Source organism: Choristoneura fumiferana, chromosome 3, assembly GCF_025370935.1.
Source record: "Choristoneura fumiferana chromosome 3, NRCan_CFum_1, whole genome shotgun sequence".
Taxonomy (NCBI): Eukaryota; Metazoa; Arthropoda; class Insecta; order Lepidoptera; family Tortricidae; genus Choristoneura; species Choristoneura fumiferana.
In genome coordinates this window covers 7,589,023-7,614,725 of record NC_133474.1, presented here as the reverse complement: position 1 = coordinate 7,614,725, position 25,703 = coordinate 7,589,023, and the positions used below count along the sequence as shown (strand labels likewise).

Genomic DNA, 25,703 nt, shown 5'->3' with positions numbered 1-25,703 from the left:
CATTTGTGTTCGAAATACCGAGAAACGTGTGTTACAATTTGACTGTTAATTCAAACCTTAAATTAAACGGAGTATAATGGCGCAGACGCCGACGGACGTCCATTTTCTAATGAAGATTTCAGGAATGAAATTCTGAACAGAATTTCCAGCTGTTGTCGGCTTTAGGATAGCAAACATTTTGTTTTTTTACTTCGACATCGTCTCGGATGCCGTCAACGCCGATGGGTGTCTGTTTACAGAAACGTCGGCATCGTGATAAAGTACGTAATCTGTCGCTTGGCAGTAAATGGGGTAGGTAACTACTACCCTACAGGTTTTTTGAGACCCATGGTAACTAAAAAATACATTTACAATGAAATTGCCAATAAAAATAGGCCTTAATTAAACAGTCGTGGCAGACAGGATAAGCAGACACGCTCACGCGCTTACCTATAGATAGTTTCAGGCAGACAACGAAGTGATCCTATAAGCAGTGTCGGATTAAGAGTGCTAAATGCTAATGCCTGCTTAGGGCATTCAAAGACCGTGGTTATAGTATCTCGCACCAGGCGCATAAAAAGCTGTGCCTTGATAAGTTCGTATGTAAAACTCGGTAGAGCCTCGTGTCTGCCCTTATCAAGATTTTTTTGATAATGCGGGAAATGCTGCAATAGAGTTTTACAGAATGTCACGTACAAACTTGTCAAGACGGAGTTACGGCTCTGGATTATATGCTCTAACTTATACTGGTTACAATCAGAACTAATAAAGATGTAGGTATAATAAATGCTTCGCAACTATGTAGGTTGTATTGTAATTTAAGTTACTAGATATCTTATTGGTAATGTGGTAAGTCGCTAACTGTATCGTAAGTCTAGCTATTTCCGAATAAGTAGGTATACCGATATACAAGGTGTTAATTAAATAACTGAAAACCTCAAGACACCCCAAAAATATTTTTATTTATTTTCATTTTTAGTTAGTTTATTGCTTAGAGCAACGCGGGCTAGCTTCCTACGGAATTTCGATAGGAAGCCCGCGTTGCCCTAAGGTTGATTGCTTTTATTTTTGAATCCCTTCATTATTAAAAGTTGTTGTTGTTGTTTTTTTAGGAAAATATGGCCATCCATCCATTGTAGGACAATTTTGCCAGTGTCTAGTAGGTTTTGCCGTTGTACGGTAAAAAAAATCTAGAAAACGAAATATGAGACGTAATGGTGGATGAATACGTTAACTCCATTATTAAAAGATATTCGTGTGTTTTGCTAAGTCAGTAATTCTACTTCATCTCTCAATCAACTGACGTACTTTTTATGAGCTCTCAAAACACAATTTTCCCATAAAGTTTGAATGGAAATAGCAACTTATGACGTCACTTGTTCGCTAACTCAACCATTTATTTGTTTTAAAGCAACAAAAAAACGAATTTTGCAGTTAATAGAAAATTTATCTGGTTTTCAGGGCTAAAATAAAGCGTTTTTTTACTGGAGTCGTGCCTTCGAATTCTTTTTAATGGTGTCAATATCCCTATATTATTATATATCCCTATTTGTCGGTTGCGCTTTGACGTTTTTAGAAGAAAATCGCACATTGAGAGCAAAACGGCCAGTATTAAATTATCGAAATGGTATGCAACCTCGCTAAAATATTTAATTGGCGCCTGTTGCAATCGTACCTAACTTTAAGACTGGGCAGAATAAGAAAGGGATTTAATTGTTATTAAGGGATTTATTAATTATTTTAGGGGTTTGCAGGTGGTAGGACCTTGTGCAAGGTCCGCCCGAATTGTTACCACCATCTTGCTCGCTAATCCTGCCGTGAAGCAGCAGTGCTTGCGCTGTTGTGTTTCGACGTGGAGAGTAAGACAGCCGGTGAAATTACTGGCACTTGAGGTATCCATCTTAGGCCTCTAGGTTGGCAACGCATCTGCAATACCCCTGGTGTTGCAGATGTTTATGGGCGGTGGTGATCTCTTATCATCAGGAGACCCACTTGCTCGTTTTCCATCCAGTCGAATAAAAAAAAATAGTTTAAAAACCACTAGAAAAATACGCTTTTATAAATGCACGAAAAACAAAAAAAAAAAATGGATCGTTCAAGGTGTCTCTAATTCTGGGCTGAAGTATAATATTTGATTGTAAAAGCGTGGGGCGCTGGAACAGGAAAGACTTTCTTGTTAACAAATACTAATACTAACTTCCTGGCGGAAGCTGCCCCACGCTTTTACAATCAAATATTATAATTAAAAGCACATATTTACATTTCAGCCTAGAAATAGAGCATGAACAGAAAATAACAGAAAAGAACTCTAGAAATACAACTTGAACGATCCATAATTTATTTTTTGTTTTTACGTGCATTTATAAAAGCGTGTTTTTCTAGTGTTTTTTTAAACTATTAATTTATTTTATACTTTTTGGTCTTTGATAACGAAATATTTACACTATTCAATATATAATAGGTTTGTTATAACCTTGAAACCTGATCGTGTTCAAAGTCCATTACGTGGCCTTTCTCACATGATACGATATTCCATCATGGAATGCCAGTGCCTATCTTCCGGCTTCATCATTAGACCTTGAAACCTAATCGTGGTCAAAGTGATACAATTTTCTATCATGAAGTTCCAGTTCATATCTTCCGGCTCCATCATCAGATCAGTTCGACAGTACCATATTATTGTATTGTCATCAGAACTACATACAGCTGCCAATTTTCATTACTCTACGACCCTTGGAAGATGGTTAAATTTGTTACCTTAGATTCCAATAGGTACATAAGTTAGTTACATACAGGTCGATCTAATAAAAGCGTGTTAAAAACTCAAACACAACCTAATTTCAGAGGCGTAACTAAACTATACCATCTGGGGCCCGTGGCAAATTCTTTTGATGGGGCCCTATTAGTAAAAATCGTCACGTTGTAGGTACTTAGTTAAGTAAAATTAAAATACTCAGGTACAATGTTAAAAAAATATTTCTGAGCTCGCGGCCTCTTGGGCCGGGGCCCTCTTGGTAGGGGGCCCGTGGCATTTTGACAGCCCTGCCACCCTATAGTTACGCCACTGCCTAATTTAAAACATAGTGTAATCGATTCAACTCTCGATTCTGAGCGAACTACTTTCTGGTTTTCAGTTATTTAATTAACACCTTGTATACCTAATGGATTTAAAAATGATGAAGATCGGGGGCGATTAAAGTAGGTACAACCTGTAATTGTCGACCCGGAATGAACGACAGAAAGGTACGATGACAATGCTAACCCAAGGCTAACCCTCATGGGTAATAAGGGTTTCAATTATCCGGTCGTTCAGTCTGGGTCGACAAAAATACGGTGTCGTACCCACTAACCGCACCCAAGTGCACAGGGAGTTCATATCTATTTGAAACCACACTATTCAAAAATCTACCTAAATAAATGGCAACTCTAATTAATCTTATCAACTAGACGAAAATTTTATATGAGCTGTAGTTTTTTAGCAAGAGGTACACAATTTTATCACTTTCTAACGGTATTTTTGATGAGCAACGTGATTTAAAATATTGACCACCTATTATTACATTGGAACCCTATCAAAAAGGCTATCAGCAACAGCGTGCAATTGTGACTTAGTAGGTATAAGCACTTATTCTGCATTAATTTACTGCTTGCGCGTAGTAAAATGTAACTCCAAGGCTAGCTATCGTAAGTTCAACAAACGCTGGACGCATAAAAATGGAAAGCCGATAAGCATACTGTATGGGCCTGTTAATTCAATTTTGCAGTCGAACTAAGTAGGTCTCCATCAGAAGCCGTTCATGGCAATTTTTTCTTTGACTTCCTTCATCATCAGTTCTACTAAGTTGTCCAGGTCCACCTCAGGCTTCCAGCTCCAATCGCGACGTGCTTCGCTGTCGTCAAACACTTGGGGCCACGAATCCGCTGGAAAATATTAAAATAGTTAAAATAAATTAAAGCTTGTAAAAAAAGAATGCTGTTTGGAACTGAATGTGTTCCATCTGTTTATTCTTAGCCTGTTTCCTATGTCATGATTACGTGCTGGATTGACAGGATCGAATGCAAGGAAGAGCATTCGGGGCGACAGCCCCGGGGTCTCCATAATAATGGTTGTAAGTGTAGAACTATGTCACAAAAAAAGTAATTAAGACACTGTGAGAACGTCCTACGTTTCAGGAGTCAAATGGTACCCACAGAATGTATCAAATACCTGTTTTTTTAGATGCTATACAACAAGCGTGTAAGGTGTTGTCAGACGTGTAGAGTGTAGACCATGTTAAAATATGTGTCTCATTCTAGGCGACTTGCTTTGTTTACATCTTATGTTGTGTGTGTCACTAGGTACAGTCAGCAACAAAGATATTAATACAGCCAAAGTGCAAAAAATGTATACACGACCTTAATGTTCAGGAATGAAGTCCTATAGAGGCATACATATTTTTGGCACTTCAAACGTATGTATATTTTTGTTGGTGACTGTACTAAGTCGAGGAACGAAAGCATAGATTTTAACGAAAGGTAGACCTGTCATCGTTGCTATCGGCTGCATTTTGATTCAAACTTGTAATTTTGCACCCTTTCGTTCTCCAATTATCTATGTAAGTATACAATGCATTATAATTAGCTCCATCTATTTAATAAGTGCTACATACCGTTTTAAATTTCGGAAATACTGCGATTGCCATATTTGGTGGCGTAAAAAATTACCGCGAATCTAAATAAATATAGGTAGCCAGATTTTGAGGGATTAATGGATTTTCTGCTTCTTTGTGGAATGATACTGACGATTAACATCACTTATTTCTAAGTAGATACTTGCACATAAATATGCAAAGCAACCAACCCGCAGAAAAACGATACCTAGATAGGTACCTGTACATCGGTAAATATACGAAAAAAGTTTAAATTAGGCTTATCTGGTACACTTGACTGACCTATATCTTGCCTGCTGTCAGGTCTGTAAGTAATTTTCAAGTCTGGCAGGTATTTTGCCATCTTATCGGCTAGTTCCTCAGGAGTGAAACTCATGGAAGTGACGTTGTAGACTCTTCTGTTGAGGATCTCGTTAGGTGCCTCGAGGAACTCTGAGAGGGCTCGCAGTGCGTCCCTGACGTGCATCATGGGAAGGCGCGTGTCAGGCTTGAGGTAGCACTGGTAGTTACCCTTGCGCAGGAGATCATGGAAAATCGCAATGGCGTAGTCTGAAAAATGCCGTAAAAATAAAAATTTACCGATTGAACGAAAGTATATTTCTGTGAAACTGTAAGTCCCAAAAGGACTAAAAATTCTAATTCTGGGTCTTGAGGAAGGTGATTGCAAGATTCTGCGGGGATTCCCGGGACCTCTATATCAACTTCCAATAAATAGGTGTAAAGTATAATGTCGCTGGAACCGTTTAATTTGTCCATTTATATAAGGGCCCTAAAAGGTATCATTCCGATGTTAGCGATCGCGACCAAGTCGCATGACCATCTGCTTAGATAGATTTGTCGCGTGACGCGGACGATTGCATACTAATTCATACTAAGTATAGTATAAGTAAGTAAGTAGTAGTAAGTATAGTAGTAGTAGTAGGGTCGCGCGACCCGGTCGCGGCGGTCGCCAGTCGCGGTTGCCAACATCTGAATACTACTTTAAGATAGTAAAACACCTAGGTACTTAAGTATTGTGTAATCATTTTTTACCTGTGGTGCCGCCGCCTGGTGGGTCGCTAGAAATTACTCCCGGGAACCTGAGGCATCGGAAGTCCAAGCCAAATTTATAATAGTAATATTCTCCTAACAGTTCTGCGTGCACTTTCGACACGCCATATATTGTTCTAGGCCTTTGTATAGTTATATTAGGAGTAGGATTTCTAGGAGAGTCTGGCCCAAAGGCACCAATAGTGCTAGGAACGAAAATCCTAAGTTTATACTGCTTCGCTAGTTCGATAACATTGTGCATTCCTTCTATATTCACTCGCACAGCTAGAGGTACGTTTTGTTCGCCGATGGCGCTGAGGAGGGCCGAGAAGTGTATGAGCCAGTCTACCCTGTGGTTTACGACTATTTTCTGGAGCCCTTTGAAGTCCAATATGTCAGCGAATATGTAAGGGCCGTCGTTAACGACCTCTGGCGTAGGCTTGATAATGTCCGAGAGAATGACTTGCTCCCTGCCATATTTTCCTCGTAGATATTTTGCGCACTCGACACCTAGTTGACCGAGACCGCCTGTAAGTTAATGCATGTTTGTATAAGCTATTGTTCGTTGGGTTTAGTTACAGTAGAGACTAGTGAAAGAAAACTGATACTGTTCAACTATTTACAATAATGGAATTGGTTGGTTGCCTAACCGACCGACCTACCAGTGGCAAAACATAACGCCGTAAAAATATTTCATGTGACGGAAGCGATGTGATGTGATGACAAGTATGGCAGAGGTTGTGTACCTACACTAACAGTAAGGTAAGTATTGAATCGAGATTCGATTCGATTTGTAGCATTCGAAGATGGCGGATGTAGACAATATCTAATTTTGCTATTTCTGTTTCTTTGGCTAGTTGAAGTATAATTTTGATAGTGTTTTATGCGGCGATTAACCTTAACAGTGAACAGTGATCCCAAAATTCTATATTGCCCTCGTGTCTAAAATTTTTTAATGCGCAAGTGGTCTCCACGTGGTTTCTGGAATTTTACTATCAAGTTGCAAAAACTACAATCACCGTACAACGTCCCTCTCAAAGAGAGTTTACCTTGACACTGGCGAAATTGTCCTATTAATTAGGACAGAAAAGCCATATTTTAAAAGAGAAGAAGAAGTATTGAATCCAAAGACATATCTAACTTGCACTTTTATAATTCCAGGTTGTCTAATGAAAATATTGACTCCCACGCCTCTGCTTCCCACCCAATATTTTTCCAAATTGCGTACTCCAAAAGAAGGAAAGTACTTTAACCTCGTACTTAGGAGCTTATGAGCTATTTGGTAGTCCATCTGTATATCTGTGTGCCTTATTGCATAGACATAAAGGGTGTTTCTAACGGCTTTTGCCGATTCCGCGTCAATAGATGTGGGGAGACCCTTACTCGTAGATGTCGGCGACCGTCGACGACCTCGCGCTTTGGAAAGTTTAAAATTTTTTGCTTATTTCAAATTTCGTCATCTAATATGTGGTGTGCCATCATAGAGCCAGTACAGAGTACATTGCATTCCAACTGCAGCGTAACCACAACACGTTTTGCAGGTGGTACGACCTTGTGCAAGGTCCGCCCGGATTGCTACCACCATCTTGCTCGCTAATCCTGCCGTGAAGCAGCAGTGCTTGCACTGTTGTGTTTCGGCGTGGAGAGTAAGACAGCCGGTGAAATAATTGGCACTTGAGGTATCCTATCTTAGGCCTCTAGGTTGGCAGGTGTTGCAGATGTTTATGGGCGGTGGTGATCTCTTACCATCAGGAGACCCATGGCTAGTTTGCCATCCAGTCAAATAAAAAAAAACACGACTGCTCTATATTCTACATTTCAATTTCAGCTACCGAGCAGTTTGCTTGCAGTTGCAATAGATCTGCAATGAAAAATGTATGTGCAGTAGGCAGTAAGCAGTTGATTTGCAGTTGATTCCAACTGTCGTTCCTTCTGTACTGGCCTGTAGGCCCTCGCAAAATACATCTTGGCCACGCCTAATCAAGTCCTCCGCTGGCACTGTTAATAAGAAGTACCAGTACGTACTGCCTGCCTGCAGATAAAAATTAAACTTCTATTTTTTTTTATTCGACTGGATGGCAAACGAGCAAGTGGGTCTCCTGATGGTAAGAGATCATCACCGCCCATAAACATCTGCAACACCAGGGGTATTGCAGATGCATTGCCAACCTAGAGGCCTAAGATGGGATACCTCAAGTGCCAGTAATTTCACCGGCGGTCTTACTCTCCACGCCGAAACACAACGTGCAAGCACTGCTGCTTCACGGCGGGATTAGCGAGCAAGATGGTGGTAGCAATCCGGGCGGACCTATTTCATGTGATCAAGAAAAGACAACCTTTTGAAAGTGTAATTTGATACAAAAACATTGCTAAACAAAACCTTTAGGGTTCTTCCTACATATCAACAAAATTCGACAAAGCGTGATGTGCTAAAATAGTTATTTATGATGCAATTAAGTGGGGAAAGTAGGCAATTCCTCAATCTGTTAGCAAAATATTAAGCTTTAAAGTGCAAATTTTTAGTAGAGTCGAGTCTTCCTCCTGCAAGCTAAACTGATGGCTTAACCTCCTCGTTCCCCCGGTCCTATATACTTGAGGACATAAAAAACCGGCCAAGAGCGTGTCGGACACGCCCAAAGGATTTCGTATTTTATACGGAATCTTCCAAGTTTAGGTATATTTTTACCTTAGGCTGCTATTAACTCATAAACTACTATAATTTTCAAGCAAACTTAGCCGTTATATTTTTTCCTTGAAAGTTTGATATATTTACTACCATCCTGAATTTTTTCAAATTTTTCCACCCACCGGTTTAGATTTTAGAGGGGGGACGCTCGATTTTAATGAAAATTGCACTTTAAAGTTGAATATTTCGCAAACAAATCATTGAATCAAAAATCGTCTTAGCAAACCCCTAATGGTTTTAAAAGACCTATCCAAATACCCCACACTATAGTTGGATGAGAAAAAAAAATCACCCCCACTTTACGTCTATGGGAGGTACCCTAAAAAAAAATATTTTTGAATTTTTACTGTACCATTTTGTCGGCATAGTTTAACTTATATATATGAAAATTACAGCTTTCTAGCATTGATAGTCTCTGAGCAAAGCGCGGGACAACAGACAGACAACAGACAGACACAGACAGACAGACATGGTGGTCCGTTTTGCTATTTTGGCTCCGGAACCCTAAAAAATTAACTTTACAAATATTCGGTTTAAATTGTAAAACAGAAATTTTATATCAGGTTTTAAAACAAAAAAGGAAAACTCTCACAGCTTAGTTAGTTTTACAAGTTAACGAGTAATAATAGTCGATCAAAACATAATATTGAGTATTTGCCGCAAATTTGTACGGAGCTCTACCTACCTACACTGTGTGAACCAACTCGCTCTTGGCCGGTTTAAATACCTAAGTATTTTTAACAATAATCAACTATCACATTAGTTCAAATCTACGTTTTCAACCACTGTAATTTGTCGGATTCCTCACAAAAGTGCTTGTGTGACACATATTGTATGTGTCTAATACGTAGAGTAGAACCGGACCTATAAGTACATAGAGTAGAGACACTTGTTTTAATATCGTCACTACTTTGAAAAAATCTCGTATCTCAAATCAATACGTCAACATATTTGACCCTTAAAACAATGTTCATTAAGTTAATTCAGAAAAATCACCGATTATGAGATACCAGCTTGTTTCAAAGTAGTGGCGATATGTTATGTAAACTACCGGATAACTCTGTTACTATTTTTTACCTGTCAGTAAATTAACACCTAAAATCATAGAGCTCAGCAACGACTCGAATTGCTAACAAAATATTGCTACTGCTAGGTAGGTATTACCTATGACGTAGCTAGCTGTAGCGTCAAACGTACCTACGTAAATACCTACGCTTTACGCTTTATTCAAGGCGACGAATTGTTAAATCACATGAAAATACCATTCGGAAGTAAAAAAAAGTATTGAATTGAAAATACAACTAAAGCAGTAGGTCGCAAACATAGCTCTAAATTATTTTATCAGAAATAGTCTAATGTTTAATTCAAATGATAATTTAATACATATTTATCAATCCACAAATAATATCGCTCCCTAAACTTTTATATACCACTAGAATTATTAGTTTTATACATTTAGGTACTCTATGCTTGTATTTAATTTACTGAGTAGGTACTCTTCACTATAAAAAATAACGTACCAAGAAATAAACAAGACACCAGTGCCAACCTCTCCTATTTCTTTTCCTCTAACCCAGGGATGGGGAAATGGGGCCCGCGGGCCAAGTCCGGCCCGCGACAAGTAATTATCCGGCCCGCGATCAAAACCCGTCATCTAAGTTAAATCGGCCCGCGATAAACTATATTCAAATATTTCATATACCTATCTGTGAGCAAGTATTTTATTCAATGAATTTATTTATTTATATTTATGAATCTTCGCAAAAAAAAATTAAGAAACAGGCTCGGAACAGGAAGTCTGACCATCATCTCGAGTGTGTTTTACGAGTTACTTCAAGTAATTTGGAGCCTAATTTCGACGCTTTAATTAGTGAACAGTCAAAATTTCATCTTTCACACCGACCCAGCACATCAAAGCAATAAAATTATTATAGATACTACATGACTTATTATTGTTGTTACTTGATTAGAATGAAATTTATTCAATAAATGCTCTCTGGCCCGCGGAAATTTTGTAATTATTGTATATGGCCCATCTCTAAATCTATTACCCCATCCCTACTCTAAGCAGACAATTCAAATAACTCACCGGTGATTAAAATTTTTGGCGGTACTTTCTTCGCCCCATTCACACTGTACGTCCTTAAAATGTTTACTGTGCTTGTAGTCTGATACAATTTTCGCATCAGCATCATGATAAGAACAATAACGCTAAGTGACACGATAAGGCACTGTGTTAGACGAACGGTGACTGGCTTTACTGGCTTGACTTCAGGCTGTGTCGGTCAGTCTCGTGCGTTTGAAACAGGTTAGCGAGGTTCGAGCCTCTAACGTAAATACAACTGTACGCCGCTACAAGTGGAGGAAAATAAACCTTACCGCGTAACTCAGGCTAACCAACTTCAATCCTAAGCTTGAGCAATGTGGGTGTGTCGTTTTCAAATGTAGTTCTTTCCTCTTGACCTTCGATATTCGCACATCGTATGTTGTTACGTAATTAATTTGCATTCGATAATTTTGTCGCGGAGTCTCGGTTATTTCCTCATGGACACATTAAAGAGAGAAATTTTGACTTTTATTTTAAGTAACTTGATCCGGAGATATTTGAAGAGTTAATTTATTTTAATGGAAAATTAGAGGGACTTTATTACGGTCGATTTTCTAGCATAAACCTATCCACTTTGGATACAATACCTAAGTAACTGCTGACCGTGGCAGTAAGCACTTATTAGCCCCGGAATGTGTGGCCTAATAATGCACGTCTGATTATTTGTGCCTCCCATTTAATTCGCTTACAGTAGGTATACGAATTATCAGGGCGTGCATGATTACATCGTAGTCGTAGTACCTACATTCTGAACACACTTTCTGCCAGTGTAGGACCGGCTATATTAGTCGAAATAGCGTTTGCCAGCCGGCCCTACCCACGGGCATGGCTTGTTGCAATCTACCCCTAAGTATCCAGTCTCGGGATCCGTGCTCCCAGCCCTCCTGACCCAGTCTGAACCTGCTTATGGGACCTAAGTACAATAACTGCACCCTCCACTTCCTTTACTACAGACAGCCTGCACAGCAGTTTTTAATTATGGTTTATTTTATTAGTACTAGCTTATGCCCGCGACTACGTCTGCGCGGATCTAGGTTATCGCGCGGTGGCGCCCTCCACCGGAATAAATAAAGTATGTTGATCCTTGGGGTTCAAACTACTTATATACCAAATTTCATCAAAATCGGTTCTGCGGTTTTGGCGTGAAAGCGTAACATACAGACAGACAGACAGACAGAGTTACTTTCGCTTTTATATATTAAATATATGGATATGAATTATTATTATTATTATATAATATAGGATTTCAATTAAAAACAGCATTTTGTTCTTGTAACTCATTTAATAACACCTCTGTTGCCTTGCCTACTACTGAAACTGACAGTGTTGGATGCAGTTTTATTTCGCTGTTCAAGCACGACTCAAGGTTAACAAGTTTTTATGCTGTTCTTTACGAACTCACTCACGAATGGTCCGCGTCTGCGCTAATATATATTTTAGATGGCGCATTATATTATACTCGTAGGTATAGGGAATAGGTCATATCTAGTATCTAACTTTTGTACAGTCGTGTTCATAAACTTGTGAGCAAAAATTTGATCAAAAATTTTCTCACAAGTTTATGAACTAAACTGTTTTAATAGTTTTTATAAAAAAAAACATTTTAGTAGGTACTGACCTACTTGCATTGAACTGAAACAATACTTTGCTCACCCGCGACCTTATAATAGCTACTTTAATGCAAGAAATCTGTATTCATACAGTTCCACCACCTCCACACTGTAAGAACACACACAAATTAATGAACTAAAATGATGAAAGAAATTAGTTTAGTTCATTGATATGGACCTCCGCAAAGTAACGCCTGATTCAATTAATACACAAATAAAAAAAATGATTAAAAAATACACAAATTACACAAACCCATCTATCACCACCACCACACTACACTGACGCGTTTCGAATTCAACCAGAGCTCATCTTCAAAACAACACAACCGTTCAACATGCTACCAGATGTTAGACCAATCTCTAATAATTTTTAAAAATCTTATATACTTATTTAGGTACTTATATACTATCTATTAACCACTGCCTTCATTCTTTTATGTAAGGGGAAAAACGAGAATGCGAGTCACCTGATGGGAAGCAATCACGGCCGCCAATGGACACCCGCAACATGAGTGGTATCACAGGTGCGTTTGCTGGCCCTTTGAGAAACTGATAGGCTCTTTCATTCAAGGTCTCTTTATTCTGTTTTGCAGGAAAAAAACTAGATTTAGTCGTTAAACCTGGTTGGTTGATAATTGATACCTAGTGCCATCCACGAAGACGCGTGATTTTGTCAAAATTAGCCATTAATGACATTGTAATAAGCCTATAGTTAAATTGCGTACCTATATTTGATACCTACTACTAAACTGAGCTTAACACAAAATTGGGATCAATTTTTTTTCATGCCATTAATTAAACTGCCTAAGTTATCATCAGTCACTCCAAATTGACTTTAGCAAGTAAGTAACAGACAATTATCCTTCGTTCGACGTAGGGTTGTTCAGCTCTTAGCTCTACCAATGAGCAATAACTCTACCGCGATGATTCCCGGACATTACCTGTGGCTTTAGAGCTGTGATTCCCAACCTGTGGTCGGCGGACCACCAGTGGCCAGGGCCACGAAAGATTTTATACTTTGAACGACCGCGCGCCGGCATGCCGCGGTAAAGAGAACGATATTACACTTCTTTTTAATTTTGTGTAGCCCCCCCCCCCCTGCCAGTAATAATGAAACTAAAATGGTCTTTGGTTGAAAAAGGATTGGGAACCATTGCTTTAGAGGGTTGAAACCCAAAGCCTAGCACTATAGCGGTCACTCCATCGGACTCGAAGTCAAGTACGGGCGTAGCAGAACACTCATCCCCTTTACCATGATGACAGGTAAACGGAGGCAAAGCTGCCAGATGCCACCATGGACCCAATACACCTCACAAGCACGAGAACTAAAATATAAATCTCACTCACATGCTGCTCCTATTTCGCTTAGTTAGAGAGGAATATAGATACTCTGGATTCACAAAGCCGTAATCGAAGCACTTTTTTATAAATAATAATAAATTAACCTTTTATTTCAGGCTCTAGTCCCATATAATTATGTATGTTAGTTACAGTCTTCTAATGATAATCTTAATTTAATTGCGATAGAATTACATAGAGGCAAATAGAGCTTCAAAAAAAATGTAAACGTGAAGGTACCTGTGGTATCTCAGGCGTGAACTGAACCGTACCTAGCTTCTGAATTGTCAAGACTGCTACTAAGTTTAAAGTGTATCAAAATCAGTTGGAGACGGCGGGAATATTTTAACTCTATCTGGCCAGACTTTCTGTCTGTGCTGTAGCGACTCCTAGCGCCATCTCGTTAATATACAAAACTCCAAATCCTACATCGCGCAATCGAAATTTCTCAACTTGGTCACATATACTATACGTAGATATAACTTCCGACGCTCTTCCTTCGGACTTCTGTCCCCGGACATAACATCTGCCTGGAGAGAGATCTCTATTGTAGCCACCCCACACAGTTGTATAAATAGAGCTAAGAACTGCTTGCTCTGAGCAACTGCCTCGAATCATCTACTGTCGCAGTCACAACCGTAATAATGCATTTGTTAATCTAAATAACCAATCATTTCTAGCATGTGTTTCAAATTATATACTACAATTAAGCGACATGTCAATTGTATTGTCTGCACGCGCCAAACACCTTCCTCGTTACTACATCGCAAGATTTCATCGAGATAGTACCAAAACATTCCTTATTTTGCAATTTGATAGTCAAAGATTATATACATAAACAGTACATAGACAGTACCCGGCGCTGAGTCCACTGATCCATACTTGGCTCCTATTCGACGCAAAGAGCCTTGCCTACTGGACTAACTAAAATCTATGCTAAAACTATAGACTTTTTAGGGTTCCGGAGCCGAAATGGCAAAAACGGAACCCTTATAGTTTCGCCTTGTCTGTCTGTCCGTCCGCGGCTTTGCTCAGGGACTATCAATGCTAGAAAGCTGTAATTTTGCACGGATATATAAGTAAACTATGCCGACAAAATAGTACAATCAAAAATTCAAAAATATATTTTTTTAGTGTACCTCCCATAGACGTAGTGGGGTGATTTTTTTTTCTCATCCAAACTTGGAGTGTGGGGTATCGTTGGATAGGTCTTTCAAAACCATTATAGGGAGTTGCTAAAACGATTTTTCGATTCAGTGATTTGTTTGCGAAATATTCAACTTTAAAGTGCAAATTTTCATTAAAATCGAGCGTCCCCCCCTGTAAAAAACCGGTGGAAAAATTTAAAAATTTATATCAAACTTTCAAGGAAAACTATAACGGCTAAGTTTGTTTGAAAATTATTAGTAGTTTATGAGTAAACAGCAGCCTAAGGTATAAAATATACCTAAACTTGGAAGATTCCGTACAAAATACGAAATCCTTAGGAAAATATTACTTATTTTTTTCGTAATGGCTACGGAACCCTATTTTGGGCGTGTCCGACACGCTCTTGGCCGGTTTTTCATTTTATTTTGAAAGTTGCTGTGACTATAAGCGAGTTCGAGTTCCAGTAGTAGTGAACGCGGAACAAAACCCGAATTTAAATCATAAAATATAGATGTTGTTATTTTATTTCTGCTCTATACTTACTTAGAGACTTAAGTTCATTCATTAGTTATACCATCAAAGGTAAGTAGTACAGTCACCAGCACCTATGTCTGACACAACAAAGCGTGCATAAATTATCTGATACGACTCTATTTCTAGGGCCGGTAGGACGTGTTAGATATTTTGGCAGATGACTCTACCCAAACCTACCTAAACAACTCAAGAATCACAAACGTTAAATGGCGGCTCTACCGCACAGCATTGGTTATAAGAACACATAATTATACGCTTTAAAGAAAAGTCTTTCTGTTTCTAAAAAGTCGGCAAGGCACCAGTGGCTTCCACGGAGTCGCAAGCGTCCATGGGCGGCGAAGATTGCTCAACACGACGTCTGGTGGCTATTATGACCACCTCCCAAAATGTTAACTTTTTCAAACTGGTATGGGTAGAGTAGGTTAGGTACGGGAAGAGATTCTACCTAATTACGCTTCTGTATTCTAAGCTCACAGGTTACGAGCCCGCGGCACGCGCCACAATGGTGAAAGATAAGTTACTTGGTGCGCATCGAGCTGTGAACCGAAAGTCTGGTGTTTACATGCGAAATAGACTCTACATCCCAGTTTGTGTCTGACCACCAAGCGCCTCGCTCGCTCCAGGATTTTTGAAGTGTCACGTTAAACCGAGTTACGTAACTTTGTTACCGCACCAGAAGTGTTGTAGTTCTGTTATAATTTCAGCTCTGTGTGTTTAAGAGGACGTCATAGACTAGTCATAGGTAATGCATGATTTTGGTATTATAAATTTAACAAAATAAATTTTTAGAGAAACTTTACGTTGTGCTCAATTCAGTCACTTGTGGAACCATGCGTGCAGCATCTTGGGCATTTTCTCCTTTTCATATTAAGAAGTACTTAATGCAAATTAAAGAAGCGTTAACTTTGCAAGCGACGGTCCATTCAAACAGTTCAAGTAGAACAAACATCAGCTGGACATCTGTATCTTATAAAACAACATCACGCCTGTATTCCCAAATGGGGTAGGCAGAGCACACGAAACGTTACCGCTTCGGAGCCACTTTTAGCAATTTTAGGTTTTAAGTTTGACAAAAACGGTACAATAGTGACAGGTCTTATACTACTAATAATAATGCTTGCGGTCAAAACTGCCGAGGGCCTGGATTCATAATATAAGTAACTATAATATGACGAATAGAAGTTATCGTGTTTATGTGTGTATCGTGTGTCACTACTTTTTCGCCTCTTTCGCTATCAATGCACATATGTTTTTTCGTGCTTTCATAGGTATTAGTAGATTATGGAACTCACCTCAAATTTAATCTTTTTGGGAGCAATTCCATCTCTGCAATACTTAATGAGGCCTTTGCCCAGCAGTAGGACATCAATCCAGGCTAGATAATAATAATAAAATAATAACTTCATTATAGACTGATCTGGGAAGATAAAATATACTTATACAGCTTAAAGCGGCAATTACACTGAGTCGTTCGCCGCATGCTGCATGCTGCATGCCGCTGCTATAAAATCTGCCCACCTTAACAAATAAATTAAAAAAAAACAGGTAGGCTGGGTAAAAAAAAACAACAACCGGGGTGGTTCAACATACAAAATCGAATGGCTAGAAAAAGTTCCATTGTGACACGAAGATTTATTATACCTACATTGGTTTTAACTGTCTGTACATGTCAAATGTTTCGTAATATTTTTAGCTTTCGATGTTAAAATATTGAACTTTTTGAACCCTACTCAAAAAACTAAGTCTGCAAGTTTAATGTGATGTCAAATCCGCAACAATTTTAAAGATATTACCTCTCTAGCAATTTATTAGTTACCTTCATGATTTGTCACGCCCCAATCCCAATAGGGAATATTATGAATGGAACACAAATTGTATCTTCAATAACAACGTGGTACAAAACTGGAAAATGAAACGCATGTCGTAAAAATCTTCAATATCTGTTGAAAAACAAGGAAGATATGAGCGAAGGAAATTTGCATTACAGCTCTTTCTAGTAAAATTATAATTAATATGGACTTTGTATTGTCGTCGTTTTATGACGTGATAGTACGTCAGGTCTCTAAATATTTAATATTTTTCACAGATCAGATACGTATCCATACTAATATTATAGTTAAATGCGAAAGTGTGTTTGTATGTTTGTCCGTCTTTCACGTCGAAACGGAGCGACGGATCGACGTGATTTTTGGCATAGAAATAGTTTATGGGCCAGAAAGTGACATAGGCTACTTTTCATCCCGGAAAAGTGCAGTTCCCGAGGGAACAGCGCGCGATAGCCGCGGGCAAAAGCTACTTAGTGTCTTCAAAAAACTCTTCCACAACTCGGTTAGACACGACAAACTAAAGACAAGTTTGAAGAAATAAAAAAAATGTTTGCATGTTCCCTAATAATGAGCGGTATTGCTCACTGCAACTGCAATATGATCCGATGGGGAATCTCTGTGCACCTTTTATAGCTAGGGCAATATCAGGCAAATTGCGGGCAGATGAATCAGTAGCTTCTTACCTTGGCTAACTTATACTGTAATCAATAATGTAGATAGAGATATGCGAATTTACTAGGTTTTCCACATAGTACACTGTTCAAACTCACGGGTTCTAATTCTAACAGTCGCTTGCGTAATACAACAAATTTAAGACGCGCTTTGCTTTTGATCTATAGACTGTAGGGTACACGATAAAATGTGGGCATGCATGATCTGGTGTTTACTTTGCAATGAATGCTAATTTGCAAGCAATTTAGGCACAGTGAAATAATATATGTTATGGTAAGGACCAAGTGATTAATAAGGGCATTATGTATAATGCCCGGGCATTATGAAAAATGGCAGATTTAAAATTATCACTTGGTCCACAACATATATACCTAGTTAAAAATCACAGACGCTCTTACATTTTATTATGATTGTATTTTTATTTGTAGTTTCATAACCATTGACTTTTAAAAAGCGCTGCTTGAAAATTAGCATTCATTACAAAGGTACACCCAGATCACGCGATTATCGTGTAGGTAGGTAGATACAGTCTTTACTTGCCTATCTCAATATAAAGTGCTTTTAAAACTCGTTGCGCTTAAATTCACAACAGGCACTTTAACAACCTACCCCAAGGAGTACAAGCATATCGCTTGACAAATATCTACTCTAACTGTAAAGATAAGTAAGTACTAAATAACAATTTTCCGCTTTGCTCTCTCCGTATGTAGGATGACAGTTGAGGACAGTTAGAGATACCTTGTGTAACTTAACTGTACCGTAATGATTGCTCGTCTTGCTGGCTGACTGCTATGATGCACAATTTATGGCTTTAGAGTTCACAACCCTCGACCAAACCAACCCGGGAGAATTATTAGAAATGGAGACGGGACGAGATTTCTTGGGTAGGTATAGTTCGAGTTCTTTATCTCATTTTGTTGTCAGTCTGTCTGTCTGTCCATTCGTCAGTCTGTCAAGACCCTTGTGTCAGGAATACATGGAGATATTAAACTGAAATAAATATTAAATTACTCAGGTCTGCAACCCCTTGGAGCAGTAAAAAAAAATCAAGTTCTAAGTCAACGCAATCAAAAGATACAGTGACTAATCATTATAAAAGGCGTTTCCATACAAATTGCTGGGGAATCAAAACTTATTAGCTTAGTTGTCCTAAAAACTTAAATTTTATATGAAGGTAGCTCTTATAGTTAGTTATCTTAAGTAAGGCAAAACCAATATGAAAAAAAAAGTGAAAATCTGAATTTCCCCAAAAATCTAACTCTAATGAAGCCGGGGGTAAAGACTACTATTATAATAATTCAGAAATTATGGTTGTGCCTATTTGTAGTATTCCGGATACCTGTTATATCTACCCTACCTACCTTATATACAGGGTCTATCCGACACCACTTTGTCTAAGTTACAAGGCGCCTTGATTACATGACATGACCTACATCAACAAAACTATACAACCTCCGAATTAAGAGCATTGTGTAATGTCCGTTAGAACAATTGTGCCAGTAACAATAAAGTACGTAAACGCCGTAGATCGCCAATAAGAACAATAGTCCAGTGAAAGTGCAGCAACCAGCAACCACCGGACCGAACCCCGGGCATTGTTCCCCCATCATTGTTCTAGGGTCCTTGACGCAATCACTACGCGCTACTGTATTAATGTCTTACAAGTGTTATTTATTTGGCACAATTCGGCATTGTTTAACTTCCGAAATTTTGTGGCCAACCAGTAGTAGGTACTTACCACCTGGCCAGTAAAGCCAGTCGATTAGCTTCAGAGCACGAGCCCTAATCCCTGGCCACGAGGTCATAAAAAACAAAATGTGCTGCAAAATGTGTGTGTTTTAAATTTTCTGATTTTCACTAATTCAACTGAGATTTTATCTATCACGACAGCCTATTCGTGACCACCACATGTCGAAGCATTGAAGTAATTTTAGGAATAAATCAATTTCATTGAGTCCCGGGCCAATCCATACTAATATTATAATTGCGAAGTGTGTGTGTTTGTATATTTGTCCGTCTTTCACTTCGAAACGGAGCGACAGATCGACGTGATTTCTGGCATAGATATAGTTTATGGGCCAGATAGTGACATAGGCTACTTTTTATCCCGGAAAAATAAACAGTTCCCGAGGGAACAGCGAGCGATAACCGAATTCTACGCCGGCGAAGCCGCGGGCTAAAGCTAGTTATATATGTTGTAATATAATAATGCTTATTATTTTGATTTTCAGATGCAATCAAGATTATATGCAGCACACCAATGTAGCATTAATTAATATAATGAGTGTCACAGAAGAAGAGAAATGCTTCTTAAGACTAATAGAGTGTGCTTATGGCTGGTCTTCTTAATATCGGCTGCATCGGGACAGGCAGAGTGTCCAGCTCCGGAGTCCATTCTACCATGCATTTGCACCAATCGCAACGACGATATACAAATATGGTTAGAAAAAAAAACCTTTAATGAAACAGTTTAAACAATAGCTAAATTAAAATGCTACTTTTTGTGATTTCAGGTGCACACACAGCGACTTGCCGCAGGTGTTGAAGGGCGTCCAAAAAATAGGAGAGCTCGTCAGAAAACCAATAGATGAGTTGATAATAGAAAACAACTACCTACCATCGCTACCGGGTAGAATATTTCAAAATGTAAAGATATTGCGACTAATGCTACGCCACAATGGATTGGAAAGGTTATCTGTAGCATGGCTGGAAACTCAGGAGACCAACCTGGTAGAAATATTTGTAGTTGAAAATGATCTGAAGAGCATACCACCAGAAAGTTTGATGAAACTGCAAAATTTACAAGCGATAACCATACAGTCGCACAATCTCAAGAGAATACCTCCGTTAACAGGAATGCCAAGATTGCGTTATATTAATATTCAATCTGGTAGTTTAAACGCTATCAATGAGCACACATTCGAGGGTTTATCTAACGTGGAAAAACTATTTATCAAAGGCAGTCCAAATCTCAGAATCATTAAAGAAAATGCAATATACAATTTGCCCAATTTGAAAAAACTTGAGATCACAAACTGTGGCATCAATATTATACACATGAGGGCGCTCTCTCTTTTGCCAATGCTTACAGAGTTATCCTTCAGTAACAACAAGATAACAGACGCTTCAATGGTAGGAAGAGCGACAAGAGATCTGCCGGCATTATCTTCGTTAAATCTAGATCACAATTTAATCGATAAGTTAAATGAAGGCGCTTTTGTAGATCAAGGAATGCTGGAAAATCTTTACTTATCGAGTAACAACATAAATATAATTCAGCACGGCGCCTTCCACAGAGTCCCTAAATTAAGAGTGGTAGATCTTAACTACAATTACATAAATAGAATACACCCAGAGTCATTTCTACAACAGTCGGGTAGTGGCGTTGAAGAGTTGAATCTTATTGGAAATCAAATAACACATATCTCCGAGTTTAGAGCGCTGCTTGATGCTTTGCCTCGGCTAAAGTTTTTAGACATGAGTGAAAATATGCTGCAAGAAATTCCACGAGGTGCATTACGAGGCCATCCAAGTCTAGAACGTTTGCATTTAAATAAGAATAACATTAAATTTATTCAGGCGGAAGCATTTACGGCTATGCCCGCTTTAAGAGAATTGCATTTAAGTAACAACTCCTTGACTGATTTCAATGAAGGGCCATTTTGGAATTTACCGGCATTAAAAGGCCTAGATATGTCAAACAACTTTTTCCGACGTTTACAACCAAAACTACTTTATAATTTACCATCTCTAAGAAGAATTAATCTGTGCAATAATCAACTCACAATGATTGATCCGATTACTTTTATGGAATCACCCCTATTGGAATATGTGAATGTATCCGGTAATGCCTTGGTTTCAATACACCCTGCGACTTTCCGAAACTTAGCCAGTCTTTACGAGCTGGACGCTAGTTACAACAGATTGATAGAATTTGTGCCTGGATTACCTAGGGACTGGAAAAGTTATATTTACAAAGAAATCAAATCGCAAGTCTTCCCGTTCCACCTTCTCCAGACTTAGATCTGCCGTCACTAAGAACTTTAGACATTTCAAACAACGGTATTCAAAAGCTGCCTCGTGGCAGTATGAAAGCACTTCATAATCTAAGACGACTTTACATAAAACGTAATGGGTTAAAGCAAATAGATACGACAACATTCGGTGACTTGGAAAAATTAGAAATTTTAGATATTGGAGAGAACCAGATAATATCAGTTCACCCAAAAAGTTTCAGTAAACTGCCCAATCTGAAGCAAGTAAATCTACATGGCAATACCATTGAGAATTTTGACTTCATGGCAGTCCAAGACAACGCCGTACTATCCACTCTTGATTTCAGCAAAAATAGATTGAAAAGCATCAGCCCCAACATCGTCAACAGGGCACTTGATATAGAAACATTAAATATTTCAAGTAATAATCTTGTGGAGTTACCTATTTCATTGAATATGCTGCCAAAATTACGATCATTGGACGCCAGTCATAACCATATAAAGTTTTTTGACGGTAATGCAATTAATAACATCCACTCATTGAAAGAAATAAATATGGTGCATAACAAAATTATAGAATTGCGTTCAGGCAGTTTCGAAGATCTGCGAGACCTGGAGACGATAAACTTTGATAGCAACCAAATCGAAGTCATCCATTCAAAAGCAATTGTGAATCTTCGTAATTTGTTATCAATATACTTAAGCAGAAATCATATAATCGATCTACCAGACAGAGTATTTTCAAATCTTCCAAAGTTAAGAATAATAGAGATGCAAGGTAATCGATTGCAATATATATCGTTACGAGCGTTCGAAAACCTCCCTCTAGTGCAGTACGTGAACATGAGCAATAACCAGCTAACGAATGTAGATAATTCGGGGCTTCGTCAATTGTCATCTTTAGAGGTACTTGACTTGAGCTTCAATAAGCTTATTAAGATTACAAGATCGTCATTCCAGTATATGGAATGGCTCGTCGAGCTGAATCTTGACAATAATCTGATCTGTTACATTGGGGGTCATCCATTTGATTTCATGCCAAGACTGAAAGTCCTCTCACTACAGCATAACAAACTGACAACTGTTGCTGAACCCACGTTCGCAAAATTAAGAAATAACATTGCTATTTTGGATATTGATGGTATGTATACTAAAAAAAACATTACAACCTATTTTTCACATTCTGATAGAGCACTTTAATCCAACTATATGTTTTTGTTTACAGGCAATCCACTCATTTGTAACTGTAGAATTATGTGGCTTAAATCCTGGCTATCAGAAGCAACGTCTGTTGGGCCCAAATGTGCTGACGGAACATACGTAAAAGGAATGCCGTTTTCTAGAAACGATTGTGCTAATACGCATACAGCAGATGAAGATCTGAGGTCGTGCGTAGCTCTTGAAAACGAAGCGTTGTTGCCTAACTTGGCGACTTCTCAAGTATTCTCTACAATGGACAAGATAAAAGACTACACCACGCAAATAAAGAACAACTATCATATAAACAAAATAAACAGACCTTCACCAGAAGAATCTGAATACTTTTATGATGAATATGTAGACTATCCATACAACGAAACCTTAATTGATGGTTTCAATGAAATATCACAAAACAAAAATAAGTCGCATTACACTCCTGGTGACACGCCTACTCTTTACGCCGAAATGAAGAATACGACGAACAAAAATGTGGCTTCAACTGCAATCCCCCCAAGCAGTGGCTTTACATTTTTCGGAATGCCCCTTCCAACTATCAACATGGGTCAGTTGCTAAATACGGGACGTAAAGTAGACTGGCCAGAGAATAAAAATCAAAATTCTGCAAATAAATACCAAATACAGGAAACTCCAAAATTCGAGACTGGAGGGTTTTCACCAATGCTCCCAACAACTGCCAGTGGTTTCAAGCCAATAACAAATCCCAATATGACCACTTCACATACTGTTGCAGGCAGCATGGGTGATGAAAAATACAGTGCAAAGGGTAGTGTTCAGCAAAGTATTGTAGAAGTCTCAACAAAAGCTCCTACAAACACAATACAACGAAATTCAACTCATCAAAAAATGAAAAGTGAAATCCATGAACTTCAAGCTTATCTAAATGATGACAACAGTACACATGTAGCTTACAATAGGACAAAAAATATTGAAGAACAAAAAATAGAACCTAACAACATCAGCAAGTATAATTTGATGGAGTCCAATTTGACAGTGAATCATGTAACAGAAAAAGAGGGCATACTGATAACAACAGATACAAGCAATGACTTGTCATTACAGACATGGTTAGAAACAAGTACTGCGCAATTTACTGCATCTAATGCAGTTACATCCAAACCTCCCTCAAAGAAGCACATAGAGAATCAACCCACAGCACTTTCTGCTATTCTGGTACCAAATAATGAAGAGCTGGCCAGACGGAATTATACTAAACGACCAGCAACCATAACCAAAGTGAGTATGCCTCATGCTGAGCACTATGACAACCAGGATAATTACTTACCAGTCATAAACAGGGAAGCGAAGACAAGATTTTCAGAACTTTCCAACTCTGGAAACACAAAGACAAGGCAAGCAGATAGCAAGGACTGGTATTATAAGAATTACAATAACTCTAATTTGGAGCCATATATTGCACCTGGTGTGCACAATTCACAAGGCAATTTAGTTGTTATTAACATTTCTATAGTTTTACTTGGGTTATGTTTAATTTTTAAGTTTAGTTATTAGGTAAGCAAATAACATTGCTAAAGAAAAATCTATCTACAGAACTGATATTATAGGCAATATTACAGTCAATATTGATGAAAATACTTAGTAGATTTGTTTTATGAAAAATAAATTATACTTCAAATTGCACATATTTTGAATGATAATTAATGTATAAAAGTATTTATTAACAAAACAACAGCAATAAGCATAATAGAATAGACAAGTACAGTCAGTATTCTCAAACAACAGAAAAGTGACTTTTGATTGTTTTTATTCTAAGAATTCATAAAACAAAGTAGGTAAATCTCGAACTTTAAATTGTTCTAAGGGTTAGAAAAAAGTAGTAAATAAATAAAATAAGGCATAACACTTGTATTATTTCTCAAAATCAATATGAACAAATATGATGCAATGCAACTTACAAGTCTAAAGCCATTTTCACTTTCAATCTTCACTAAGAAAAATATAGGAAACATTACGGAGTCTGCTCAAAATGTTTTCTGCATTTGTCTAATGCCTTATATCTATGAGATATTGTGTTCTTCACATCTTTCGATAATTCACCATAAGTTTGTTCATAGCCATCTGGTTGAAAGACACAATCCCAGCCAAAGTCCCTGGAACCTCTTGGTTCAACAATTTTGCCTTTTGTTATTCCTTGGAACAAGATTACATCTAAATCTTCATTTTCACCAGAGCAAAAAGCGAAAGTACACACAGCCTGTGCAGATTTGTCTTCCCATCCTGTTAACATCCTGTGTAAACCTTCCGGCTTTAATTTGTCCAAGAACCACTTAATATATGGCCCTGGGAGACCATTCAATGCATTGAAACATAAACTTGTATCTTCAACTAGCACAGGTTTTTTCAATCGACGCGCAGCTTCTTGGCACTTCTTAATAGATACCTCATCAATATCACCTTGCAGTTCAGGCAAGTCTAGATTGTGGCTAACAAGCTCCAAAGGGAACGTTTTGCCTAGAATAGCCCGAAGCTCTTCTAATTTTTTGGCATTGCCGGTCACGAAGGTTAACGTCCGCTGAGACATGATTCAGTTCCAATTTAAAGTTTTTGTACGACGTTGGGCACACGCAACGAAGGGACGTTAAAATAAGTTTATGTTGTTTCGATACCTATTTAAATGTATTCCTGTCCTCAACCGCATGTGGATGTGGTTTTGTGCATGCTTTTCATTTCAAAATAATCAACCGGGTCAAACCACAGAGGCGCAGAGATAGATAGATGGCAAGAAAACAGGAAAATAAGAAACACGTAACGGACGTAACACTAACTGAGTCTGACTGACTGACCTGACACTGACAGCGGTCAGCGGACGCGGACAGCGAGTTAGGTGCAGTGACAGCTGTCACTGTAGGGTGGTCGATTTAAAATTATAAAACCCTATCTAATCTAATAA

General features: G+C 38.3%; 3 protein-coding genes across 3 annotated transcripts; 1 reads left to right on the top strand and 2 right to left on the bottom strand.

Moving 5' to 3' along the window:
• Positions 1 to 2,602: 2,602 nt before the first annotated feature.
• Positions 2,603 to 10,709, bottom strand: Tdh (L-threonine dehydrogenase). Its single transcript, XM_074085352.1, has 4 exons — positions 10,433 to 10,709; positions 5,661 to 6,185; positions 4,911 to 5,177; positions 2,603 to 3,900 (listed from the first exon to the last, which is right to left on the bottom strand). The coding sequence occupies exons 1-4, from the start codon at positions 10,536 to 10,538 to the stop codon at positions 3,764 to 3,766; spliced, it is 1,035 nt and encodes a 344-aa protein (XP_073941453.1). The 5' UTR covers positions 10,539 to 10,709; the 3' UTR covers positions 2,603 to 3,763.
• atk (artichoke) lies at positions 6,299 to 24,653 on the top strand. The gene is given in 5 exon segments (XM_074085351.1): positions 6,299 to 6,419; positions 19,811 to 20,019; positions 20,093 to 21,528; positions 21,531 to 22,715; positions 22,800 to 24,653. Coding segments are annotated over 4 exon segments (4,263 nt in total). The 5' UTR covers positions 6,299 to 6,419; positions 19,811 to 19,882; the 3' UTR covers positions 24,305 to 24,653.
• LOC141426448 (inosine triphosphate pyrophosphatase-like) lies at positions 24,635 to 25,607 on the bottom strand. The gene has a single exon (XM_074085353.1). It carries the CDS (start codon positions 25,332 to 25,334, stop codon positions 24,762 to 24,764), a length of 573 nt encoding a protein of 190 aa, XP_073941454.1. The 5' UTR covers positions 25,335 to 25,607; the 3' UTR covers positions 24,635 to 24,761.
• Positions 25,608 to 25,703: the final 96 nt, after the last annotated feature.

Excerpts from the sequence above, each read along its gene's own strand:
- Tdh (XM_074085352.1), bottom strand. The coding sequence starts at position 10,538 with ATGATGCTGATGCGAAAATTGTATCAGACTACAAGCACAGTAAACATT. Across the intron at positions 5,178-5,660 it reads ACCAGGCGGCGGCACCACAG|ACTACGCCATTGCGATTTTC; the intron begins GTAAAAAATGAT and ends GGCATTTTTCAG. Across the intron at positions 3,901-4,910 it reads TGACAGCAGGCAAGATATAG|CGGATTCGTGGCCCCAAGTG; the intron begins GTCAGTCAAGTG and ends AATATTTTCCAG.
- LOC141426448 (XM_074085353.1), bottom strand. The coding sequence starts at position 25,334 with ATGTCTCAGCGGACGTTAACCTTCGTGACCGGCAATGCCAAAAAATTA.